This window comes from Eurytemora carolleeae, unplaced genomic scaffold (assembly GCF_000591075.1).
Source record: "Eurytemora carolleeae unplaced genomic scaffold, Eaff_2.0 scaffold151, whole genome shotgun sequence".
Classification (NCBI taxonomy): domain Eukaryota; kingdom Metazoa; phylum Arthropoda; class Copepoda; order Calanoida; family Temoridae; genus Eurytemora; species Eurytemora carolleeae.
In genome coordinates, this window is record NW_019396353.1 from 248,905 (window position 1) to 270,372 (window position 21,468).

General features: G+C 32.8%; 1 protein-coding gene across 4 annotated transcripts; it reads left to right on the top strand.

Moving 5' to 3' along the window:
* The first annotated feature begins 2,142 nt into the window (after positions 1-2,142).
* Positions 2,143-11,009, top strand: LOC111701563 (UDP-glucose 6-dehydrogenase). Of its 4 annotated transcripts, XM_023472900.1 has the most exons (10): positions 2,143-2,161; positions 2,403-2,445; positions 4,847-5,026; positions 6,424-7,202; positions 7,611-7,789; positions 8,961-9,043; positions 9,515-9,620; positions 9,684-9,741; positions 10,155-10,274; positions 10,640-11,009. In XM_023472900.1, exons 3-10 carry the CDS (start codon positions 4,937-4,939, stop codon positions 10,662-10,664), a joined length of 1,440 nt encoding a protein of 479 aa, XP_023328668.1. In that variant the 5' UTR covers positions 2,143-2,161; positions 2,403-2,445; positions 4,847-4,936; the 3' UTR covers positions 10,665-11,009. The 4 variants fall into 4 exon arrangements, with proteins under 4 accessions (XP_023328668.1, XP_023328667.1, XP_023328671.1 ...); XM_023472899.1 differs by lacking the exon at positions 2,143-2,161 and having other exon boundaries at positions 2,346-2,445; XM_023472903.1 differs by lacking the exon at positions 2,143-2,161 and having other exon boundaries at positions 2,346-2,445; positions 7,611-7,774.
* Positions 11,010-21,468: the final 10,459 nt, after the last annotated feature.

The window sequence follows — 21,468 nt, forward strand, 5'->3', positions numbered from 1 at the left end:
AAAATTTAAGCTTTCGATAAATTGATATTCTTAAAGGAGAAGTGAAATTTTGAAGTGATAAACGTGACCATTAATTATCATAGAAAAAATCTAAGAAACTATTTAAACACCGATTTAAGATAATCCATTGAAAGATACTTTGCAGTTTTGAAAAACATTAACCGACCGACATTTTGACCTCTACCCTGTAAATGCATTCTTTAAAATAGGCCGATCCTTCGAATATATATTTTTCGATAAGAAAATAAAGAGAGTTATGTGACACAGATCAGATCGGTTGAAATGTTCGAGGATTTTTTCAAGATCGTCAAATCTAAATTTATTTACTATTTATAACACCGCGGTTGTTTGAAGTGATAATTAATAAATCATTATTTTAATTCAGTTTTATTTAGTGATGGAGAAAGCTTTCTCCCGGTGGAAAGTATTCAATGAACTTTCCTATGCTTTCTCTTTATACCGGAGTTTCACTGTTCACAGTACAATTGTATCCCTTATAGTAAACAATTCTTTGATGTATAAATACAGAAATGTGCTCAATGAATGTAAAACTCATACACATTAAACATTACGTACAATTTGTTCAGTTATTAAATTCAGATTTCCTATATTTACACTATTTTGAAATATTTTTAACGTCTTTTTTGGTCGAATCCAAGTGATAAAAGAGAGTTTATGAAGTTTTGATGGGGTTTTCTCTGCAGCCTTGCGGTTAGAGTAATCATAATTTAAAATGACTCTTTTTATTTATTTAAAACTCCCTTTTTTATCAAGAATGAATTAAAGTACCTGGATACAATGGCTAGAGGTTGCCAGGTTAGATTAAAGGGTTTCGGGTTTCAGGACTCATCAGTGTATAAAGTCAAACCAGGAGAATTACAACGTAAAATAAAACTATATTTTAAATTGTCCAATATGGTCTTTTAGAAATATTATATTAAAAGTCGGATTACCAAATTCGTCAAAATTTGAAATGAGACAGTACTTAAAAGGCTTGTTTACAGGTGAAAAGTCTAAACTTAAAAACATTTTGAAAAAAGTTTGAAAAACCAGGTTTACACAGTTCAATGAAAAGCATTCTCTGAAAAGTTTGGATTTTTGGAAAAATCAAACAAGTCCGAATTGCAATAATAAATATTGGAAGTTTTTATCAAAAGAACGAAAACTACAACACGTATTAGAACAATGTTTTAATTTGTAACGATCTTTAAGCAGTCTCTGAATGGACATGTTTAGATGGACATCATGTAGATTGAAAGTATACAGTGGTATCCACAAAGATGGGACTTAAATGACGACCTGATGCACCTTAAATCTGACGATTTGAAAGTTTCAATATACCATAGAAAAGAAAAACGAAGTGTACATATCAGGAAATCATGGAACAGAAGAAAAATAACGAAAAAATTCTGAACAGTCTTCTCTATAGTATCATCCTTGTGGTAATTTTCGAAGTTATCAATACTCGTTCCGAAATTTATTAACTATGTAAAAACTATCGGTGTCTAGATTGATCGTACTGCCATATTTTCTATTTGTTATTTGTTCAAAAACAAATAAATAAAAAGTAATTTTACTTTCCTTTTCTGTTCATTTTAATGATGTTATAACTTCATAACTGGGTTTTCCAACAGATGAGACTTCAGAGACGATTTTACACCATTTATTAAGTTTTGTTTTGCCTAGACATCTTGATTTTATCATTCATAAAATATGCCATTGGTAAAAAACAAAATTAAGCTTTTAGATCGTTATTTTTAAAGAATTTTAAAGAACTTTAGGTCGTCATTGATGTGATAATCCTTTATAGGTCACTCTTTTTATAGTATGTAAATATACACCGTGAGAAGTGATTATTGAAACCTGATCCCACTTTTTGTCTAAACAATGATAAAGATTTCTTAATTGAACAGAATAATATCGTAGTTTTAATGAGCTCTTCTCAATCAGAACATGAATCAATGTTATGTTATAGGCCTTAAAGGGACTGTAAGCGTAATTTCCAGTGTCTTTCCTTGCAAATATGGTAATGTCCGATTCACAGTGATACCCTTAAAAGCTTTGTCAAGTTTGAATAAGATATCATTTTTTTAAATTTAGAAAACGGATTATTTTCAATTGTGGCTTCTCTCCAAAAGTGACTAGCGCATCTCTAATGCAGGTAAACCATGAAGGAATTATCGGAATTGAACACTTTTTAACCTATAAAAACGAAAATAATCCACAATATTATTTAAATAAAGGGTTCCAGATTACCGTTATTGCCTTCTTTGCATGGAGTGTCACTTTATATTACGCTTACAGTCCCTTTAAACTAAAAAAATTTAATTGTTTTTCAAATAATTTACAAATTATTTACATTCAGTTTCAGAAAAAATTAGTTTTGAATGGATGATATTTAGTGGTATAATATGAGAGGATGGGAGGCAAAACAATCTGTGCAAGGTAAAACATCGTGAATACAAATGTTTTAAAATTAATTATGGAATTTTAAAAACTTTTTTAGTCGTAAAAAACAGTTATAAGTATTTTTTAGTCAGGCAATAACGATTATAGAATTGGTTAAAGCAGTACTACAATGATCTTCAAAATGTTCTTATTTGGGCCAACAGCTAAAAGAAGCCGCTTTAAGGACAATATCTGTTTCTTTACTTTCTTCAACGAATTAAAGTAATCTCGAGTCTATAGTTGAATCTTCATGATAAAAACAATTCTCAAGAACCGAATTTTTTTTTACATTTTTATTTTAAAATTTAAAATATTTTTTACAATATTTAAATAGTTATATATGATATCAGATGTAAATATTTTGACTTTTCTATATTTCTTGTTCTTCCTTTTCTTCTTGTTCGTAAATCTTTCAATCATATTTCGGCTAATTTGAAAAAAAAAATTCAGACATCTGTGCAGTTTTGCCATGCTGCAAACTTTATAACCAAGTTAAGGTGCCTCCTTTTCTTATTTCTACAGTACACTCATTAGATGTGTCAGCAGCTGAATTCAACTTGTTGATTCAGCTCCAAACAAACACATATTTCTAATGCATATTCTGTCAGGCTGATTTAAATGGAGGGGGGGGGGGGATATGGCTTCCAAGCCCCCATCTCTAATGTTTGTTTCTATTTGCTAACAGTTTAATGATTATATATGATAGTGCAGAGCTTGTCATCAGAGATTTCCCTTCCAATTTTTCCTGTTAAATTTTTTTCTTCTTGTTTCTACGTTTTGAGGCCTCTCCAAATAGTTCTTGTGACATGGAGTAGCGGAGCAGGTAGGAACGAGATAAGGGGGTTTGGAGGAGGAAGGGTATGAGGGATTGCTCCCTGTTTTCCTTAGTGTTTAAGTCTTTCCGATTTATGGAAACGCATAACCGCACCCCTTATGCAAAATCGGGAGTTGGAAGCCTTAAAGCCCCATCAAGTGGAATCTTCCACAGTAGACCAGTCCACCGAGTAAAAAACTGGTATACCCATCAGGGGTTATACTCCTTCTTTCAGCTGAGCCATCAAGAACCAAAATAGATTTTCCAAAAATGTGTAACTATAAACATCTACTTTATTTTTACTTACTCTAGGAGGTCTGGATCATTATGAACACAAAATTTTAAAAGTTTGGGTAGTGATTGTAATATTTAATTTGCTAAAATATAAAATTCACTTTTCTGTCTGAACTTATAGATTTCCGAATGAAGATCAGACCTTGATAGTATTTTAAAAACACACAACAAAAAATGGCCAAAATTCATATATTATAGATATTTTCAAAACAGTTTTGCATCATGAAACTATTTTTGGTATTAAAAAAAATATTGATGACCTATTTCAGTGTCCGTGTTTTTTTTTGTGAAATTCACGCCTAATACTGAGAAATACTCAATCCACGCCATATTTTCACATTATCTCTATGACGTCTTTTTAACTGAAATTCCTCAAATACAGTGATAACCAAATATGTAATAGGAAGACGACATCACAGCAATACATTTGATGTTGTTATAAAGCAAAATGTTTAACAAGTAAATTATTACATTACTGATTAAGTAAAATGGGTCTGTTTACACTGCACAATTGCTGTGCCTCATGTTCATTGGACTAATTTAAGTGATAACTTGAGTTTAAAAGTCGACTTCATATTCCAGAGTTTTCTAGTTATCACTGTAGTTATTAGAAAATAATTTCAAACTATGCATTCTTTTAGATCAAATAATCTTAGTTTCAAATGTCAGTTTAAAAGTCGACTTCATATTCCAGAGTTTTCTAGTTATCACTGTAGTTATTAGAAAATAATTTCAAACTAAGCATACTTTTAGATCAAATAATCTTAGTTTCAAATGTCAGTTTAAAACGTGAGGATGCAAAATATCAGTTTGTGGCAAAGACTCAATTTCTTCGTATAAGTTTGAGTTTAGGAAGATGAATGGACGTGTAGCGCTGTAATGCTTCCATATTTTAAATAATTTATGTAAAATCTATTTCTGAGCGCCAGAACTAGTCTTGCCATGGTTAATGTGTATCCAGGTGTAAGAAAATACATACAGGTGAAACTGCAGCTCAGTTCGTTTCTTCAGTCCTTCTCCACCCCTCTTTAGAACCTCAAGAACCTAATATATCTAGATATACCTTGAGACGCTTAGAATTGTGTTCTTTATTACCGATTTCCAGGTTTAAATCCATCCTATTTTATTATTCATCTTCAAGAAAAATGCGAATATTGTATCTGGTTAATTTGTACTCCAACGACTTATATATTTCGAACGTAGATTAATACTATTTTAATATTGATTCTAGATTATATGAATCCTATGTCATTTTTCTTATCACAAGTCATGAAGCTTGTATATATTTAGGTACCCGGAGCAGATATATAGTTTAAACATCCGACAGTCGGAGCTAAACCCTTCTCAGTGCTACTGATCCGTCCCAGATAATAGTCCAGGATGACCGTAAAGAACATTTGCTGCTTGGGGGCTGGATATGTCGGGGGCCCCACCTGTTGTATCATTGCTCAACAATGTCCCGAAATAAAGGTATTTTACTTATTCTAACTCACCAGTCTCCGGATAAAAAAGTATAACAATTTATTTATTTCCTGATCTTCAAACTATTTAAATCTCATCTACTCTAAAGGACTATCGTTGTTTCGCTAACATTAAGCCAAGAGTCGCTTTTACAGAGAAACCACAATTGAAAATACGCAAATTTCAAAGTAAAAACGCCGAATATCTTATTTATTTTTGATCATACAAAGCTATTAAGGTTATGGTTGCAAATCGGTCATAAATTGAGGGTCCCATTAAAGTACGTCTACAGTGCCTTTAAGCATTTTACCCGTTAACCGATCGTTTGGATATGGAGAATAGGTCAATAACCTTAACATGAAGATACATAATGTCGTCCTCTTCAATGATTTTAAGAATTCTCATTAAAACAATTTTAACGATTATATACGCTGGATCAATGCTATCATCGATTTTAGTGACTTTCAATGTTTTAGATTTTACAAAATCATTAAAGGGAGTGACCGGTAATGTATGGTAGTTGAAATGAGAATTTATAATATTGTGGAGACATTTTTAAGGATATTTGATGAGACGTTATTACGGGGAATATTTGTTCAGCAAGAGCGCGAATTCCATTTTTAAAATCTTCATAGATTTTTTATTTTTGATGGATGATTTTTAGAATCGGTTTTATTATTGATTAACGACGACGAAAAATATGGTAAACTAATTAGTTGTTTTGGAACAGGTTAAGAAAATAAAAATTAACTATCGAATAAAAGTAATCTTATTCAGTTATTGGTTTCTGTAATGTCTCATTGTTTGCAAACCTTTTTTTTGTAGATTTCCTGGAATTTTTGAAGAACGACATTCAAAGAATTTGAAGAAATCTTTGAATTAATTCATAAAAAATAAGAAAATCAATATAATGATGAAAAATAAATAACTGATTCTAACATTGATTTATGGAGAACATTTTAATCTAACTAGTTTACTGTAGAATTTTTTTTACATTTCTTGCCGTGGTTACTTTTAAAATAAATCGATTCTCAAAACCTTACCACCCAAATGGATGATTTTGAATGTCGACTTTGCACTCAAACTAAGTAATTATACCTCATTATGACGTTTTGTATGTCTCTAATGAATTATAAAAAAATTCTCCAAAATACTACATTCCCAGTTCAATTACCATACATTGCCGGTCACTCGCTTTAAGTTATTTTTTTTTCAAATATCCTCTGATCTTTGTTACAATTTTTTGCACTTGATAAATTAAAGGATTGAATAGTTTGGAAAATGTCTATTGAATAATGTTAAAAAGATAAGAAAATTTGTTTAGTTGTAAACTTGTCATTCCAAACCTGACCGGTTTTTTTTCTAATTTAGAAGAATAATAGTTTTACATCCATATATTTGTCCAGGTGACTGTAGTTGATAAATCTGCAGACAGGATTGCTGCCTGGAACTCAGAGGATCTACCCATTTATGAACCTGGCCTCATGGAGGTTGTCAGCCAGTGTCGAGGCCGTAATCTAGTTTTCTCTACAGATATCGAGGCTGCGATCAGATCAGCAGATCTTATCTTTATCTGCGTCAACACTCCGACCAAAACCTTCGGAATGGGTCAGGGTAAGGCTGCCGATCTTAAATTTGTCGAGCTAGCCGCTAGAATGATCGCTGAGACTGCAGAGGAGGGAAGTGGATTGAAGATCGTTGTTGAGAAATCTACTGTACCAGTCAGGGCGGCGGAAAGTATTGGAAACATTCTCCGTCACAATATTAAACCTGGAGTTAGTTATCAAATTTTATCCAACCCGGAATTCTTGGCGGAGGGTTCTGCCGTCGAAGATCTGCTCAGTCCTGACCGGGTTCTGATCGGTGGAGAGGAGACGGATGCTGGAAGATCGGCAATATCCGCCCTGGCAGATGTATATCTAAACTGGGTGCCGAAGGACCGGATTATTACTATGAACACTTGGAGTAGTGAACTGAGTAAACTGGCGGCGAATGCATTCCTTGCTCAAAGGATCTCCAGTATTAACTCTATGTCTGCTGTCTGCGAGGCTACTGGAGCTGATGTTTCCGAGGTGGCCGAGGCAATTGGTAGAGATACTAGGATTGGACCTAAGTTCTTGAAGGCTAGTGTTGGCTTTGGAGGATCATGTTTTCAAAAGGATATTCTTAACCTGGTTTATATCAGGTATTCAATATCATTTTTTTAACTATAGACTAGCTTGGGAACCTAGAATTGAACTTTACAATTGTCTATTCACTGAACTTAGAATTTATAAACGAATTTGATTACATTCCCGTGGTTTACTTGGTTCCCAGATAAAAATTTGAGGCAAATTTGTCCAACAGTTGATATGCTTATGATCAGATATACAAACAGATAGACAAACGAAGATTACTACTTTATTTTTATAGAAGATGCAGCAAATATTTTATCATAAAAAAGCTTTAAAATGTTTTATTCTATTTCTGTTAAATTCAGTTTTTGGTCTTAAACAATTGCATTATTTTTATCGTTCAAATTTTCATTTTTAAAGTTATGTCTGGTGAATTAAAAAAAATTGATTTTCTTTATCTAAACATGATATGTTATCAGCGAATGTTTGAACCTGCCTGAGGTTGCTGAGTACTGGAGCCAGGTGGTTTCATTCAACACCTTCCAGCGCTCCAGGTTCTCCAGGAGGATTATAGAGTGCCTCTTCAACACCGTCACAGACAAGAAGATCTGCATTCTTGGGTTCGCGTTCAAGAAAAACACAGGCAGGGTTGCCAAAGGTTCAAATAACAACCTTAGATTTGTAAATTATTTTCTAACACAGAGTGAGAGTAGGTTGCATGCAGATTGCTGAGAGGATAAAGAATAAGATTTTTCATTAATTATTCTAATTCAACACATTGATTAATATGTATTATTGTTTACTCCGTAAATTTTTTATCCTCCATGGTTGCAGGTTGGCTTGAAGTATTTGTTTTACTTGTTTTGATTTTTTTAGTTTTGGTTTGCAACTACTTTCCAGAGATTGAAACTTAATACAGTCACGTCCACACCTTAGATACAAGGATTTATATTGTACCCATGTTTAAAGAATTCCAGTGGGGGTAGAATTGTTAAGCAAAATATCAAATTTTTTTCCCAAATTGTACTTAGAGAAGGGTAGTTTCGACTTAAAAGCTTTATTCAGGTTTCAATAAACGATTATTTTTTAAACTAAACAAATATTAGATTTTTAAAAGTTTCGATCTATTTATTGAATAAGTTTGTAAAGCATGAAAAAAATGTTTTCTTTCTAATATACAGGTGTACTCAGGTCTATTAGTGAATTCTAAATTGTTTGCACATTTGAAATTGTTTTCCTTCGCTTCGTTTTAAATCATTTCTTTATAATGAAGGTTAAATTGATGGAAAAATATATCTTTTGTAAAAAACATTGGAGGGGAAGAAATTGAGTCTTTACCATAAACCATAAATACAAATTTAACGAGAAAAGAACAATAAAAAATATTTAAACCATCATATCAAATATGGAAGACAATTGTAAACGCTGTGATTACTTAAGACCTTACTTCTGATCTAAAGAAAAAGTCTAGTTTTCATAGTCTTTTGTTTCTGATCTTAATATAATGTACAGATAAGGTTAGCTTAAAGGGTATATCAAAGTAATTTAAAGTGTTCCTCCAATTATAACAGTTTAATGTCTAATAAACAACAATACCTTTTTGTTTGGAGAAAAATGATAAAGATTTCCTTGTTTTTCTATCTGAAAACTGATATTTCTAAAAAGAGATTTTTGTACAAGCGTTTTTTAGAGCAAAGAAAACAAAGAAAATTGGCCAAATTCATTTAAGAAAAACGATATCTTGTTATGTAATTGGGGCAAGTAACTATTTAAATGGATAGTCACTGGAAATTTTGTAAACAGTCCCTTTAATAATCCCTGATGTTCAGGAGATACTAGAGAGTCTGCTGCAATCTACATATCTCGTCATCTGATGGAGGAGGGAGCTAATCTATCCATATATGATCCTAAGGTAAGGTTGGAAACAGCCCATCTACTGGAATCCTTCTCCAGAGAAGACACAGAACTTGTGAGAAAAATTTTGTACACAGTTCACTGTGACGTATTAGGACTATACTTAGAACTAGTTTATCAAAACAATAACAAAGATGTAAACAAATATGGGAGGTTTCCGGGGCGGGTGTTCCATATTCTGTATGTATACACCAGCTGGTTAAACATAAAGGCATTCATTGAATAAGCTGTTATTGGCAGACAGAGAGAATCTAAACTGCTATTAGTTAAGCACCATCATTGTTCAGTGTCCTCATGAACCCTGGGACCAGATTTAATGAAAAGCGAGAAGTAGTTGAACGGATTAGAATAAGTTGAACCAGTGCACAAGAGAACTAGCTCAACTTCGTTCAGTGGTTAAACTACATCCTGCTATTCATTAAATCTGATCTCATTGTACCTGGAGAAGCGCCCTAATTCTTGTTTGTAGGTGAGTAAAGGACAGGTTCGGATAGATCTAGAAGATAGTGAGAACCCGGAGAGATTTGATAAACTTGTATCCTGTCACTTAGATCCTTACACTGCAGCATCTGAAGGTAATTTGGGAGTTTAGTTCAAGAAGAAAAAAATAGAAAACTATATCTTTATTTTCTATTCAGCTCATGCTGTCGTTATATGCACAGAGTGGGACGAATTCCTAACACTAGATTACAAGAGGTAGCTTTTTTAACAGTAATATTCCTTGTAAAAATAAGTTCAAATTATGTTAGTTGAAAGTTAAATGTAATTTCAAATTTGTTGATATTATCCAAAAAAAAGCCTGTGTTATTGTTTATGAATTCTGTATTGAGAATTTTTTAAAATCTATTTTTCATAATTCATATTTCGCGATAGATTTGATATTCGAATTATTTAAATTTTCCCATAAAGCAAGAAACTTCTGAAGCAGCTAATCCGTCTCTTTCCTTCCTGGGGATTCAAATTATTCTATAAAAGGGTTAAAACTTCAAAATTCCCTTTTTTTTCACTTTTAAGATGAATAAGCATATAACATAACTTTAACAACTCATGCTGTTGAGGGGTACTTGAAAAAAATACTAAAATACAAGAACCAAGAACCTGTTTTCTAGAATGTATGAGAGTATGAGAAAGCCCGCGTTCCTGTTTGACGGCAGGAAGATGCTGGATCATGAACAGCTGGGGAAAATTGGATTCCACGTGGAAACTATTGGAAGACGACTTAACCGTAGGTAAAAACAAGAAACCTTGATTTTGGAATCCAAAGCCTTTTTATCTTTTTTATTTCATATTTATGAATATAATTTTATATGATTAACACGGTAACCCACAAAGGATGCTACTTCAGAGACTAATATATTCAATCCATTCCTTATTTTCACATTTCCCTGCAGCTGTAATCTTTCCGTTTTTTATTGCAGTTTTTAGGGCACAATCCCAAATTTAATCTTTGGATTTTTATATTTAATAAATTTTTGGATCCTTTAAAAGTCTCATCTTTTGCCAGTAACCCTGAAGCATTAGTAAGAAATAAAAATCAAGCTCATTTCCTGTACATTACCGATTAGATTTAATAATAATAGATTTTTCTGTTTAGGAACATAGAACGAACCTGGAACTAAAATAGTTGTAATTAATCTGTAATAAACACAATATTTATAAAAAACGAAAAAATTTTACCTATTGTTTACTGAAACTGGACAAAGTATTACAAAACTTTTTTCACTCAAACGCACCTTGTATTAATACATTTTCACAAAAAAAAAATCTTTCCAAAGCACAGACATTTTTTCTGAACCTTTTTATATATAACAAGACCGTCAAGCATCAGACGAAAATTTAATATGAATGAAACTGGATAATTTGCTGATATAGATTTAACCGTGAGCATTTTAACCTGTGATTTTAAACTTTTTGTTTTAAAATTTTTACTGTTTTAATTTTAAATAATAAAAATGATAAATTTATTGACTTAAGAGAGCTTTAGGAATAACATAGGTTTAGATAAAATGGGGTTAGAAATGAAATATAACTTATTTTTGCTTTTCTTTCAGTTGAGTACCGTCGTCGTCGTATAACCAATACAATGAAGACGACTTTCGATTTAAATTTTTTATTTCTACTGACCTTTTTAAACAGCATGGATTCACATGAAAACAAATTAACAGCTTCTCTTAATTTAGCTATAAATCTGTAATTTAAAAAAAGCTTGAAAGAAACCAAAAATTAAAATAGAAAAGTCGTCTTTATTTTATTGATATAAACCCCGATGGATCATGGAACCCTCTTTATGTGTTTATATTTTCTAATAAAAATCACGCAACCTTGGGACTTGATGGAAGTGTATAAAACTGAAGTTTGAAAGGGAGTAGGAGTGGAACTAAAGCAATTACGCAAATTTTAACTCAAGAAAATTCGCTTGATTGAGACTAAATTAGGTCAAAACATTTAACCCTTCTATTGTAAGTTAGTCAGTGTTATTATTGCAATATTTTGCACGAAACTAAGTCAGATTAGTTCCTCAACTAATTCACAAAGATATAGAATAAATTCGTTAAGGAAATAATTGTTAATATGAATGAACTTTTTTTTGAAGTTGAGCACTAAGCAATGAGTAATTTTGAAAGTGTTAGAGTGCATTTAATTATAGTTTTGAACGTTTTAAAGGTTTTTTATAGATATATGGTACAAGTAGGTCAATTAAGAAGACTAAATTGAACCACCCCTCTTCACAGAGAACTGATTGAACCGGTGGTAAGTGGTTTAATTACTTACTTCTGTTCATTAAATCTGAGCTGAAAACTTTAGAATGGTGGATATCATAAAAGGGCTAATGTCATAAATTTCGAGATTAAATATTGCAGTAACTCTGCATGATTTTAAACTTCAGATTAATTATTCGACGGGATATCTGGATATTTCATTCTAAAGTTTTCAGCTCTGAGCTGAAAACTTTAGAATTGGATACCCTTAATCCCGATATCTACCATTCAAAAGTTCCCAGCTCTGGTCCCGTCCTTTAAATAAGATCTTCATGATTTTATTCATGATTTTTTATGATTATGATCTCCACTAATTATATCTTTTATCAACCTGACTATAATTAAACTTCTATATCTAAGGTACAGGGTGTCCCAATGAACATGGGAATTCAATGACGAATTCGATATCGTCTTTATAAATAATTCTTTTATTTAGTATTGTGATACCTACTGAGAAAGCTGTAATCCGTAAGATTTTTGTCTGTTATGTTTACATTTTGTTTGTTTATGTTTTGACTACATACGGTTTTGTACCTAGTAAACCAAGAAAATTGCAGTATACAAACAGAATAAACTTGTCCGTCTTCACTGTTCATCTTGCGGAGAAGTTATAGACACATCTTTACACTCTTTTACCCTTTTCATAAAATAAACTCTAGCCGACAATAATATTATGCTTTTGAAATTAGGTATTACAGTGCTAATTTATATCAAAGACGATATCGAATTCGTCACTGAATTCCCATGTTTTTGGGACACCCTGTACAATAATAAAACAAGACATTATATATATATATGTTGCCTATAGCCGTCCAAACGACTGGATGGATTTGGCTGATATTTTTTGTGGACACTCAGGGGTTGCCGAGGGTGTTATACAGTGAAATCCTTAAAAACGAATACATCGGAAGAATTTATCAAATGTCGTCTTGACAATTTTTCAATGAGTTTTATACTATATTACGTAAATTTCAGTATTTGCAAAAATAAATAAATAGCCATGAATATGCGGGAACAGTTTTAAAGAGTTCCATATGATCATTTAATTAAAAACTAAATATCTGCAACATTCCATTATCAGAGAGTGAAGAATACGACATTTGATGAATTCTTTCGATGTATTCGTTATTTCGTTGTTTCACTGTAGGATAAACAAAATTTGATTTTTTTGAATTTTTATTTTTTTTTCAAAAATTCTTGATTTTTTTAAACATTTTTTTTCCACGGGCAATGCCGGGCCTTCCAGATAGTGTACAATAAAGACGACTTTTAATTTTAATTTTGATTTCTACCAAGATTAAGGATAACAGAAACACGTAAACATTGAAACAAAGAGAAGTTGACAATTAACAGCTTCTTTATTTACTTGTAAACTAAACTAAACTTGTAATTTAAAGAATGCTTGTTAGGAATTAAAGAATTATAGATAAAAATTCGTATTCACTGTACGATTCGCCGACCACTGTATGATTCTTGTGTCCATGGCTGTTCTCTACAAGTTTTGCATCTGCAGGTTTTACATCTGTTAGATTCCAGAAAGGATAAATGGATTAGTATGCAGAAGAACGTTTCTTCTTGTCATTAATAGAATGTCTCCAACCCACGCCAATGAAAATAATAGCTTTCTAAAAAACCAATTTGCAGGATGTCAGGATTTCAAGGAATTTCTCCTCCATCTCTCTCTGTTGCACATTTATTCGTGATCAATGATAATAGTCTCATTCCAATGACACTGCCTCACAAAAACTACAGGTCAGGGCTCTGTAGACAGAAACTCTAGTTTTCTTTTCTCTTGTTCATTCTTCTTGTGAATGAATTGTAATTCTCAGTGACCCTCCATTTTTAGATTGTCATGTTCAATTCCCAATGGTACCTAAAAAAATTTGTCTGGTCAAGTATGAATAAGATATCAATGTTTTCGTTTTGAAAACAGATAATTTCTCTATCTGTCTTTTAAGTTTTTAATTCAAAAATTGAAAAACAGGGTGTCCCAAAAACATGGGAATTCAGTGACGAATTCGATATCGTCTTTGTTATGAATTAGCATTGTAATACCTGATTTCAAAAGCCATAATATTATTATGTCTGCTAGAGTTTATTTAATGAAAAGGGTAAAAGACTGTAAAGATGTGTCTATAATGTCTCCGCAAGATGAATAGTGAAGACGGACAAGTTTAAACTGTTTGTATACTGCAATTTTCTTGTTTTACTAAGTACACCCTTATGCAGTCAAAACATAAACAAACAAAATGTGAACATAGCAGACGAAACTCTTACAGATTACAGCTTTCTCAGTAGGTATCACGATACTAAATCAAAGAATTATTTGAAAAGACGATATCGATTTCATCACTGGATTCCCATGTTTATTGGGACACCCTGTAGATTTTTATTATTTTAGCGCTTTTTATGCTAAAATACAGCAAGGATATCTATTATATTATTGAGGATAAAAATACAGCAGGATATCTATTATATTATTGAGGATAAAAATACAGCAAGGATATCTAATATATTATTGAGGATACAAATACAGCAAGGATATCTATTATATTATTGAGGATAAAAATACAGCAAGGATATCTAATATATTATTGGGGATAAAAAGACAGCAAGGATATCTAATATATTATTAAGGATAAAAATACAGCAAGGATATCTATTATATTATTGAGGATAAAAATGCGGTAAAAACCACGACGACAGTCTCTTTAATACCATTCATTTTTTTCCCTTCACTTTTCGTTTTCTAAGCCGGGCCTTGAAACAATCTGTATTTAACCTTGATTATCATTCGTCATTTGACACTCTAATTTATCTAACATTTTCTCAACATTGTTTAAACTTACAATTGTTGTTTTCTCACCGTCTTTAATTCATACAGCACATATTATATATATATCTTCTGTCCTACCCTAATACTCTCCCATCCTACCCTCATAGTCTCCCATCCTACCCTTCAGTCTCACATCCTACTCTTCAGTCTACCATCCTACCCTTCAGTCTACCATCCTACCCTTCAGTCTTCCGTCCTATCCTTCATTCTTCCGTCCTACACTTTAATCTCCTGCCCTTCCCTCCAGTCTCCCATCCTACCCTTCAGTCTTCCGTCCTATCCTTAAGTCTTCCGTCCTACCTTTCAGTCTTCCGTCCTACACTTTATTCTCCTGCCCTTCCCTCCAGTGTCCTATCCTACCCTTCAGTCTTCCGTCCTACCCATCAGTCATCCATATTACCCTTCAGTCTTCCGTCCTACCCTTCAGTCTTCCGTCCTACACTTTAATCTTCTGCCCTTCCCTCCAGTCTCCCATCCTACCCTTCAGTCATCCATCCTACCCTCTAGTCTCCCATCCTACCCTTCAGTCTCCCATCCTACCCTTCAGTCTCCCATCCTACCCTTCAGTCTTCCGTCCTACACTTTAATCTCCTGCCCTTCCCTTCAGTCTCTCGTCCTACACTTAATCTCCTGCCCTTCCCTCCAGTCTCCCGTCCACTCTTCAGTCTCCCGTCCTTTTTCTAGTCTCCCGTCCTTTTTCTAGTCTTCCGTTCTACCCTCTACTCTCCCTTCCTACCCTTTAGTCTCCCGTCCTACACTATAGTCTCCTGCCCTTCCATCTAGTCTCCCGTCCTTTCTCTATTCTCTTATCTTAACCTCCAGCCTCACGTCCAACCATTTAGTCTCCCGTCCTTTCTCTATTCTCCCGTCTTACCCTCCAGTCTCCCTTCCTATCATCTAATCTTCAGTCCTAGCTACTAATCTCTGTTCCTTCCCTGTTAGCTCCCTTCCTCGCCTCTAATCTACCGTCCCACTCTGTAATCTCCCCATCATAGGTTTTATATGTCCGGTCCTTAAATTTAATCTTCCGTCCTATCCTCTAGTTTTCCGGCCTAGTGTCTTTAATCCCCGCCGACCTATCCTCCAATTTCCCGTCCTAGTCTCTAATCTCCCGTCCTACCTTTCAACTCTCGTCCTACCTTTAATGTCCCGTCCTACCTCTAACCTCCAGTACTAGTTTTAATTTCCCGTCCTACCTTTAATCTCCCGTCATAACTTTAATTTCTCGTCCTACCTAGGGTTTCCAAATTTTCGTTCAATCTCTTTCGCGAAAATTTCGTTCAGGCAATAAAAACGAAAACGAAAATTTCCCTTTATTTTAGCGAAATTTTTCGTTTTTTTTTTGCAAAATTCGCGAAATTCCTTTTTACAAGTTTTGTAATGCATTGATAACTATATTATAAGTTTGTGACCAAAATACCTGAAGGGTTTTACATTATAAAAGTTCCCAGAAATATTCTGCTCCGGGTACTCCAGCTACCCTAGGTCTGAGGTACCCTGAGCGCCTTTGGTCAATCTCGAAACCACAATCAAGGTTCAATCCTTATTCTAAAATTACATAGCAGAATAGTTTTTTCCTTTTCTTATTAGTTGTCCTGTGTTCTTGAATTATGCCATGCACGTAAACACATTTTAATGAATAAGAGGGGAGGAGCCAGGGATTGGGGGGGGGGGCGGGGGTGCAGATCTTTGGATAGATGAAAAATGTAGTTCCCAAATGAATTTTATATCTTGATATATAAATGAAGTGTATAAGTCAGGGGTAGCTGGAGGGGACGGATTCAATTAAACCTTGGCTCAGCCTATATATAAACATACAGGAGTCTGCACACTGCAACCATGCAAATATATTTACAAAGGTCCAGATATCGAAGGGTGGGGGAAGAGGGGGGGGGGGAAAGGGGAAATAAATAGTCCAGCTTCCTACTAAGAATACTATTTTGGATCCTATTCATTCTATAGACCTTTGTTCCCTGATATTCATGCTTAGGTTTTAAAGTTTATAGTTTCATGATCTTCATCAAACTTCTGTCAAAAGATTACACACTTCCTGATACTTACGATCTGTACTTTCTGTACTTTCTGTACTTTTCGTTTTTCTCTTGATCTTAAAATAGATGAGATTTCTTAATAGTTATCAATCCTATTGATCTTCACGTCTTATGCATGTGATCTTTATAAAACTTATTAATCTATGAATCTATGGAAAAGTGGTCAAAGGCTTTATCTGTAGATGACGAAAATATTGATCAACAGACCTACGTTTATTATGATCTTGATCTAACCTATAATTATCCATGGTCCTCTACAACACACTGCAGTAAAATATATTTTAATTGAGAAATTAACCTTCAACGAATCTAAAATTAAGATTTTGAGAGAGGAAAGAGTTTAATGAAGGAACCGGAGTTGAACCAGGTTTAAATCTTGGAATCCAGCCTATATATTTTACACAAGTTCTAGGGAGTAGTTTTCAAACCCTTCAGACCAGAGTTGAGTTCGGAGAAATCTGAAAATGAACTTGAACAATGATCATGGGAACTAATATATATATGTACACTGAGACAGGGTTACCCACAAAGAAAGAGTCTCTAAAAACACCCTATACTAAGCTTTAGCTGCGTTCTGCAGTAATTTGCAGTAGCAGTTCACCGACCGAAGATAAAGTAGGATTTAGCGTAGAGTGAAAGTAAACATAATCTCAAAAGTGACTCCAATAATAGTGTGGCATTTCATATGCACAACAGTACCCTTAAAACCTTTGTCTGATTAAGTATAAATTTGATATCCATATTTTTGGTTTTGAAAACGGTTTATTTTTTGTGCGGTTTCTTTGCATTTATTGCTTGAGAAACAATAGAAAAATAATCCTAATTAATTTTCCACATTTTGATTGGAATATGGTTTCAGCTCACTGCACCATTGTGAATCGGACATGCCCTGTTTTTTTTAATAAAGGAAAACTGAAAATTACGAGAACAGTCAATCAAACTTTTCAACAAAAACAATAAAATAGTTTAATTTGGTCAGCTGTAAAATCTCTAAAATAAAAATAAAATGGTTTAATTTGGTCAGCTGTAAAATCTCTAAAATAGCAATAAAATGATTTAATTTGGTCAGCTGTAAAATCTCTAAAATAACAATAAAATGGTTTAATTTGATCAGCTGTAAAATCTCTAAAATAACAATAAAATAGTTTAATTTGGTTAGCTCTAAAACCTCTAAAATAACAATAAAATGGTTTAATTTGGTCAGCTGTAAAATCTCTAAAATAACAATAACATGATTTAATTTGATCAGCTGTAAAATCTCTAAAATAACAATAAAATGGTTCAATTTGGTCAGCTGCAAAATCTCTAAAATAACAATAAAATGGTTTATTTTCATCAGCTGTAAAATCTCTAAAATATCAATAAAATGGTTTAATTTGATCAGCTGTAAAATCTCTAAAATAACAAAAAAATGGTTTAATTTGGTTAGCTGTAAAATATCTAAAATAACAATAAAATGGTTTAATTTGGTTAACTGTAAAATATCTAAAATAACAATAAAATGCTTTAGTTTGATCAGCTGTAAAATCTCTAAAATAACAATAAAATGGTTTGATTTGATCAGCTGTAAAATCTCTAAAATAACAATAAAATGGTTTAATTTGGTCAGCTGTAAAATCTCTAAAATAACAATAAAATGGTTCAATTTGATCAGCTGTAAAATCTCTAAGGACATGTTTAAACGGTATATTTAATCATTCGGCAAAGATAGGCAAATTTATGAAACTGAAGAAAATCATGAATGTAAGAAAACGTAAATTTAAGAAATGTAAGAAAACGTAAATGTAAGAAAACGTAAATACAAGATAACGTAAATGTAAGAAAAGTAAGAAAACGTAAATGTAAGAAAACGTAAATGTAAGAAAACGTAAATGTAAGAAAACTTAAATGTAAGATAACGTAAATGTAAGTACAGTATAAACATTATACATCATACAAATATAATGGATTTAAAGCTACATACTTAAAAATTAAAGGGACTGTAAGTGCAATTTCAAGTGAACCTCCATGCAAAGATGGTACCCTTGAATTTGATCAATAATGTTGAATAGAAGTTGTCGTCTTTCTATGTTTAAAATGTTTAATTCTGATAATTCAAATGTGTTTTACTACAGTAGAGAAACCACAATTGAAAATAATCAGTTTTTAAAATTATCAACATTGATATCCAATACATACTTGATCAGACAAAGCTTTCAGGGTACCTTGAATTTGAATCAAGCAACGCCATCATTGCCATCATTGCCATCATTGCCATCATTACCATCATTGCCATCATTGCCATCATTGCCATCATTGCTATCATTGCCATCATTGCCATCAATGTCATCATTGCCATCATTGCCATCATTGTCATCATTGCCATCATTGCCATCATTGCCATCATTGCCATCATTGCCATCATTAACATCATTGCCATCATAGCCATCATTGCCATCATTGCTATCATTGCCATCATTGCCATCAATGTCATCATTGCCATCATTGCCATCATTGTCATCATTGCCATCATTGCCATCATTGCCATCATTGCCATCATTGCCATCATTGCATGGAGGGTCACATGAAATTACGTATACAGTCCCTTTCAGAAAAGAGAAAAAAAACTGTGCAACATCTACCAAAAACATGGCGAACTGATAGAAAGCTGTAAACCACATATTTGGAGGAATCAGATTTATTTGAAAGAATAACTACACATCATGATAAAGTATTAGCGCGTTAACGCTTCGTCAGAGCAAAAAAGAGCAGAACCACTCAAAGAGGAATATATTCAAGTCAAGTAATAAATTAACATATTGAAGAGTTTGCATTTTGATTTCTCCGGGTACAAGAATGAATAGAAATCATTGAATCACGCAAATATTGGATATAATTGAAACCTCCAGGGGATAGGAGTAGATTCATACAAAATATACAACAGATGATACATTTTATTCTGATAGGTTTAGACTACATATGTGACTTAAGTTTTCCTGTATTAAATCATGTTAAATCACGTGGGAAAGGATGGTATGACCTCAGATATTTACAACTATTCTGTTAGATAAATCTAAGTTTGAAATATCAAAGGTTTTTACCATCAGGTTGCAAAGATATAATTGTATTGTATTGTATATGTGTTTATGTTTATACAAAGTTTAGTGTGTATTTGATTTATTGTATATGAGCTTATGTTTACGTAGAGTAAAGGTTGAATGTATCTATATTATAAAACAAGATATTCGTATATATATATGTTGTCTATAGCCGGCCAAACGGCTGGACCGATTGGGATGAATTTTTTTGTGGACACGGGGGGTAAATTATAGGCTAAAATTTTTTCATTTTTTTTTAAACATATTTTTCAAATTTTTTTCTTCACGGGCGACGCCAGGCCCTTCAGCTAGTTGTATATATATGTGTTTATGTTTATGTATAGTAAAGGTTGTATGTATTGTATATGTATTTATGTTTTGTACATATTTTTAACTTTAATAATTTATTTTATTTAATTTTACAATATTTTTAAATTTTAATATGATATCAGATGGAAACATTTTGAGACTTCTATATTTCTTGTTTTTAATCCTTTCTTCTTGATCTTCCATTCCTTGTCCATCCTTCAATCACACTATGGCTAATTTTGAAAATAAAAATAAATGAATTTTTTGGATGTTTTCTGCAGCTAGCCAAATTGCAGAGGTAGAACTATTTTTTGAAGCCCTGTATCTATCTATATTCTATATATTGAGAGAGCAAGGTTACTCTTCCCCTTGTTTATATTTAAATTTTGCTTCAGTCATGTTTTGTACATAAGTTTTTACGTTTATGTATGGTTAAGTTTGTACGTATTGTATGTGTTTATGTTTATGTATACTTAAGTATGTACTGTGTATGTATTGTATATGTGTTTATGTTTATGTATGTTCATTGTCCATGTGTGTATATTTATGTTGAGCTGTGCCAAATCTGCTGGTAGTGCTCTCTACTTCCTTCCTTGCTCCATCCTTCATATCCTGACAACAACCTGGATCAACCTGTCAGAGATCTATCCGTCCCGTCCTAGCATAACTGCACAGGTGGAGAATCCCATATCCGTCCTATCCTAGTATTACAGATAGAAAATCATATATTCGTCCTATTCTATAGTGATACAGGTATATAAACCTATATCAGTCCTATCCTAAAAAAATCGATTTAAAAAAACATTTTTCAATTTTTTTTTTCACGGCCGACGCCGGGCCCTTCAGCTAGTTGTACATATATTTATGTGTAGTAAAGGCTGTATGTATTGTATATGTATTTATGTTTATGTATAGTTAAGATGTATGTCAGATAGAAAATCATATCTCCGTCCTATCCTTCTAGATGAAGAATCATGTATCCATCCTATCCTTCTAGATGAAGAATCATGTATCCGTCCTATCCTTCTAGATGAAGAATCATATATCCGTTCTATCCGTCTAGATGAAGAATCATATATCCGTCCTATCCTTCTAGATGAAGAATCATGTATCCGTCCTATCCTTCTAGATAAGAATCATATATCCGTTCTATCCGTCTAGAAGAAGAATCATATATCCGTCCTATACTTCTGGATGAAGAATCATATATCCGTCCTATGCTTCTAGATGAAGAATCATGTATCCGTCCTATCCTTCTAGATGAAGAATCATATATCCGTTCTATCCGTATAGATGAAGAATCATATATCCGTCCTATCCTTCTAGAAGAAGAATCATATATCCGTCCTATGCTTCTAGATGAAGAATCATATATCCGTCCTATCCTTCTA

Bases quoted from the DNA above. Each gene is read 5' to 3' on its own strand.
- LOC111701563 (XM_023472900.1), top strand. From the start codon at position 4,937: ATGACCGTAAAGAACATTTGCTGCTTGGGGGCTGGATATGTCGGGGGC. The intron at 7,790-8,960 runs GTTCAAATAACA...CCTGATGTTCAG, and splicing joins CACAGGCAGGGTTGCCAAAG to GAGATACTAGAGAGTCTGCT. The intron at 9,044-9,514 runs GTAAGGTTGGAA...TCTTGTTTGTAG, and splicing joins TATCCATATATGATCCTAAG to GTGAGTAAAGGACAGGTTCG.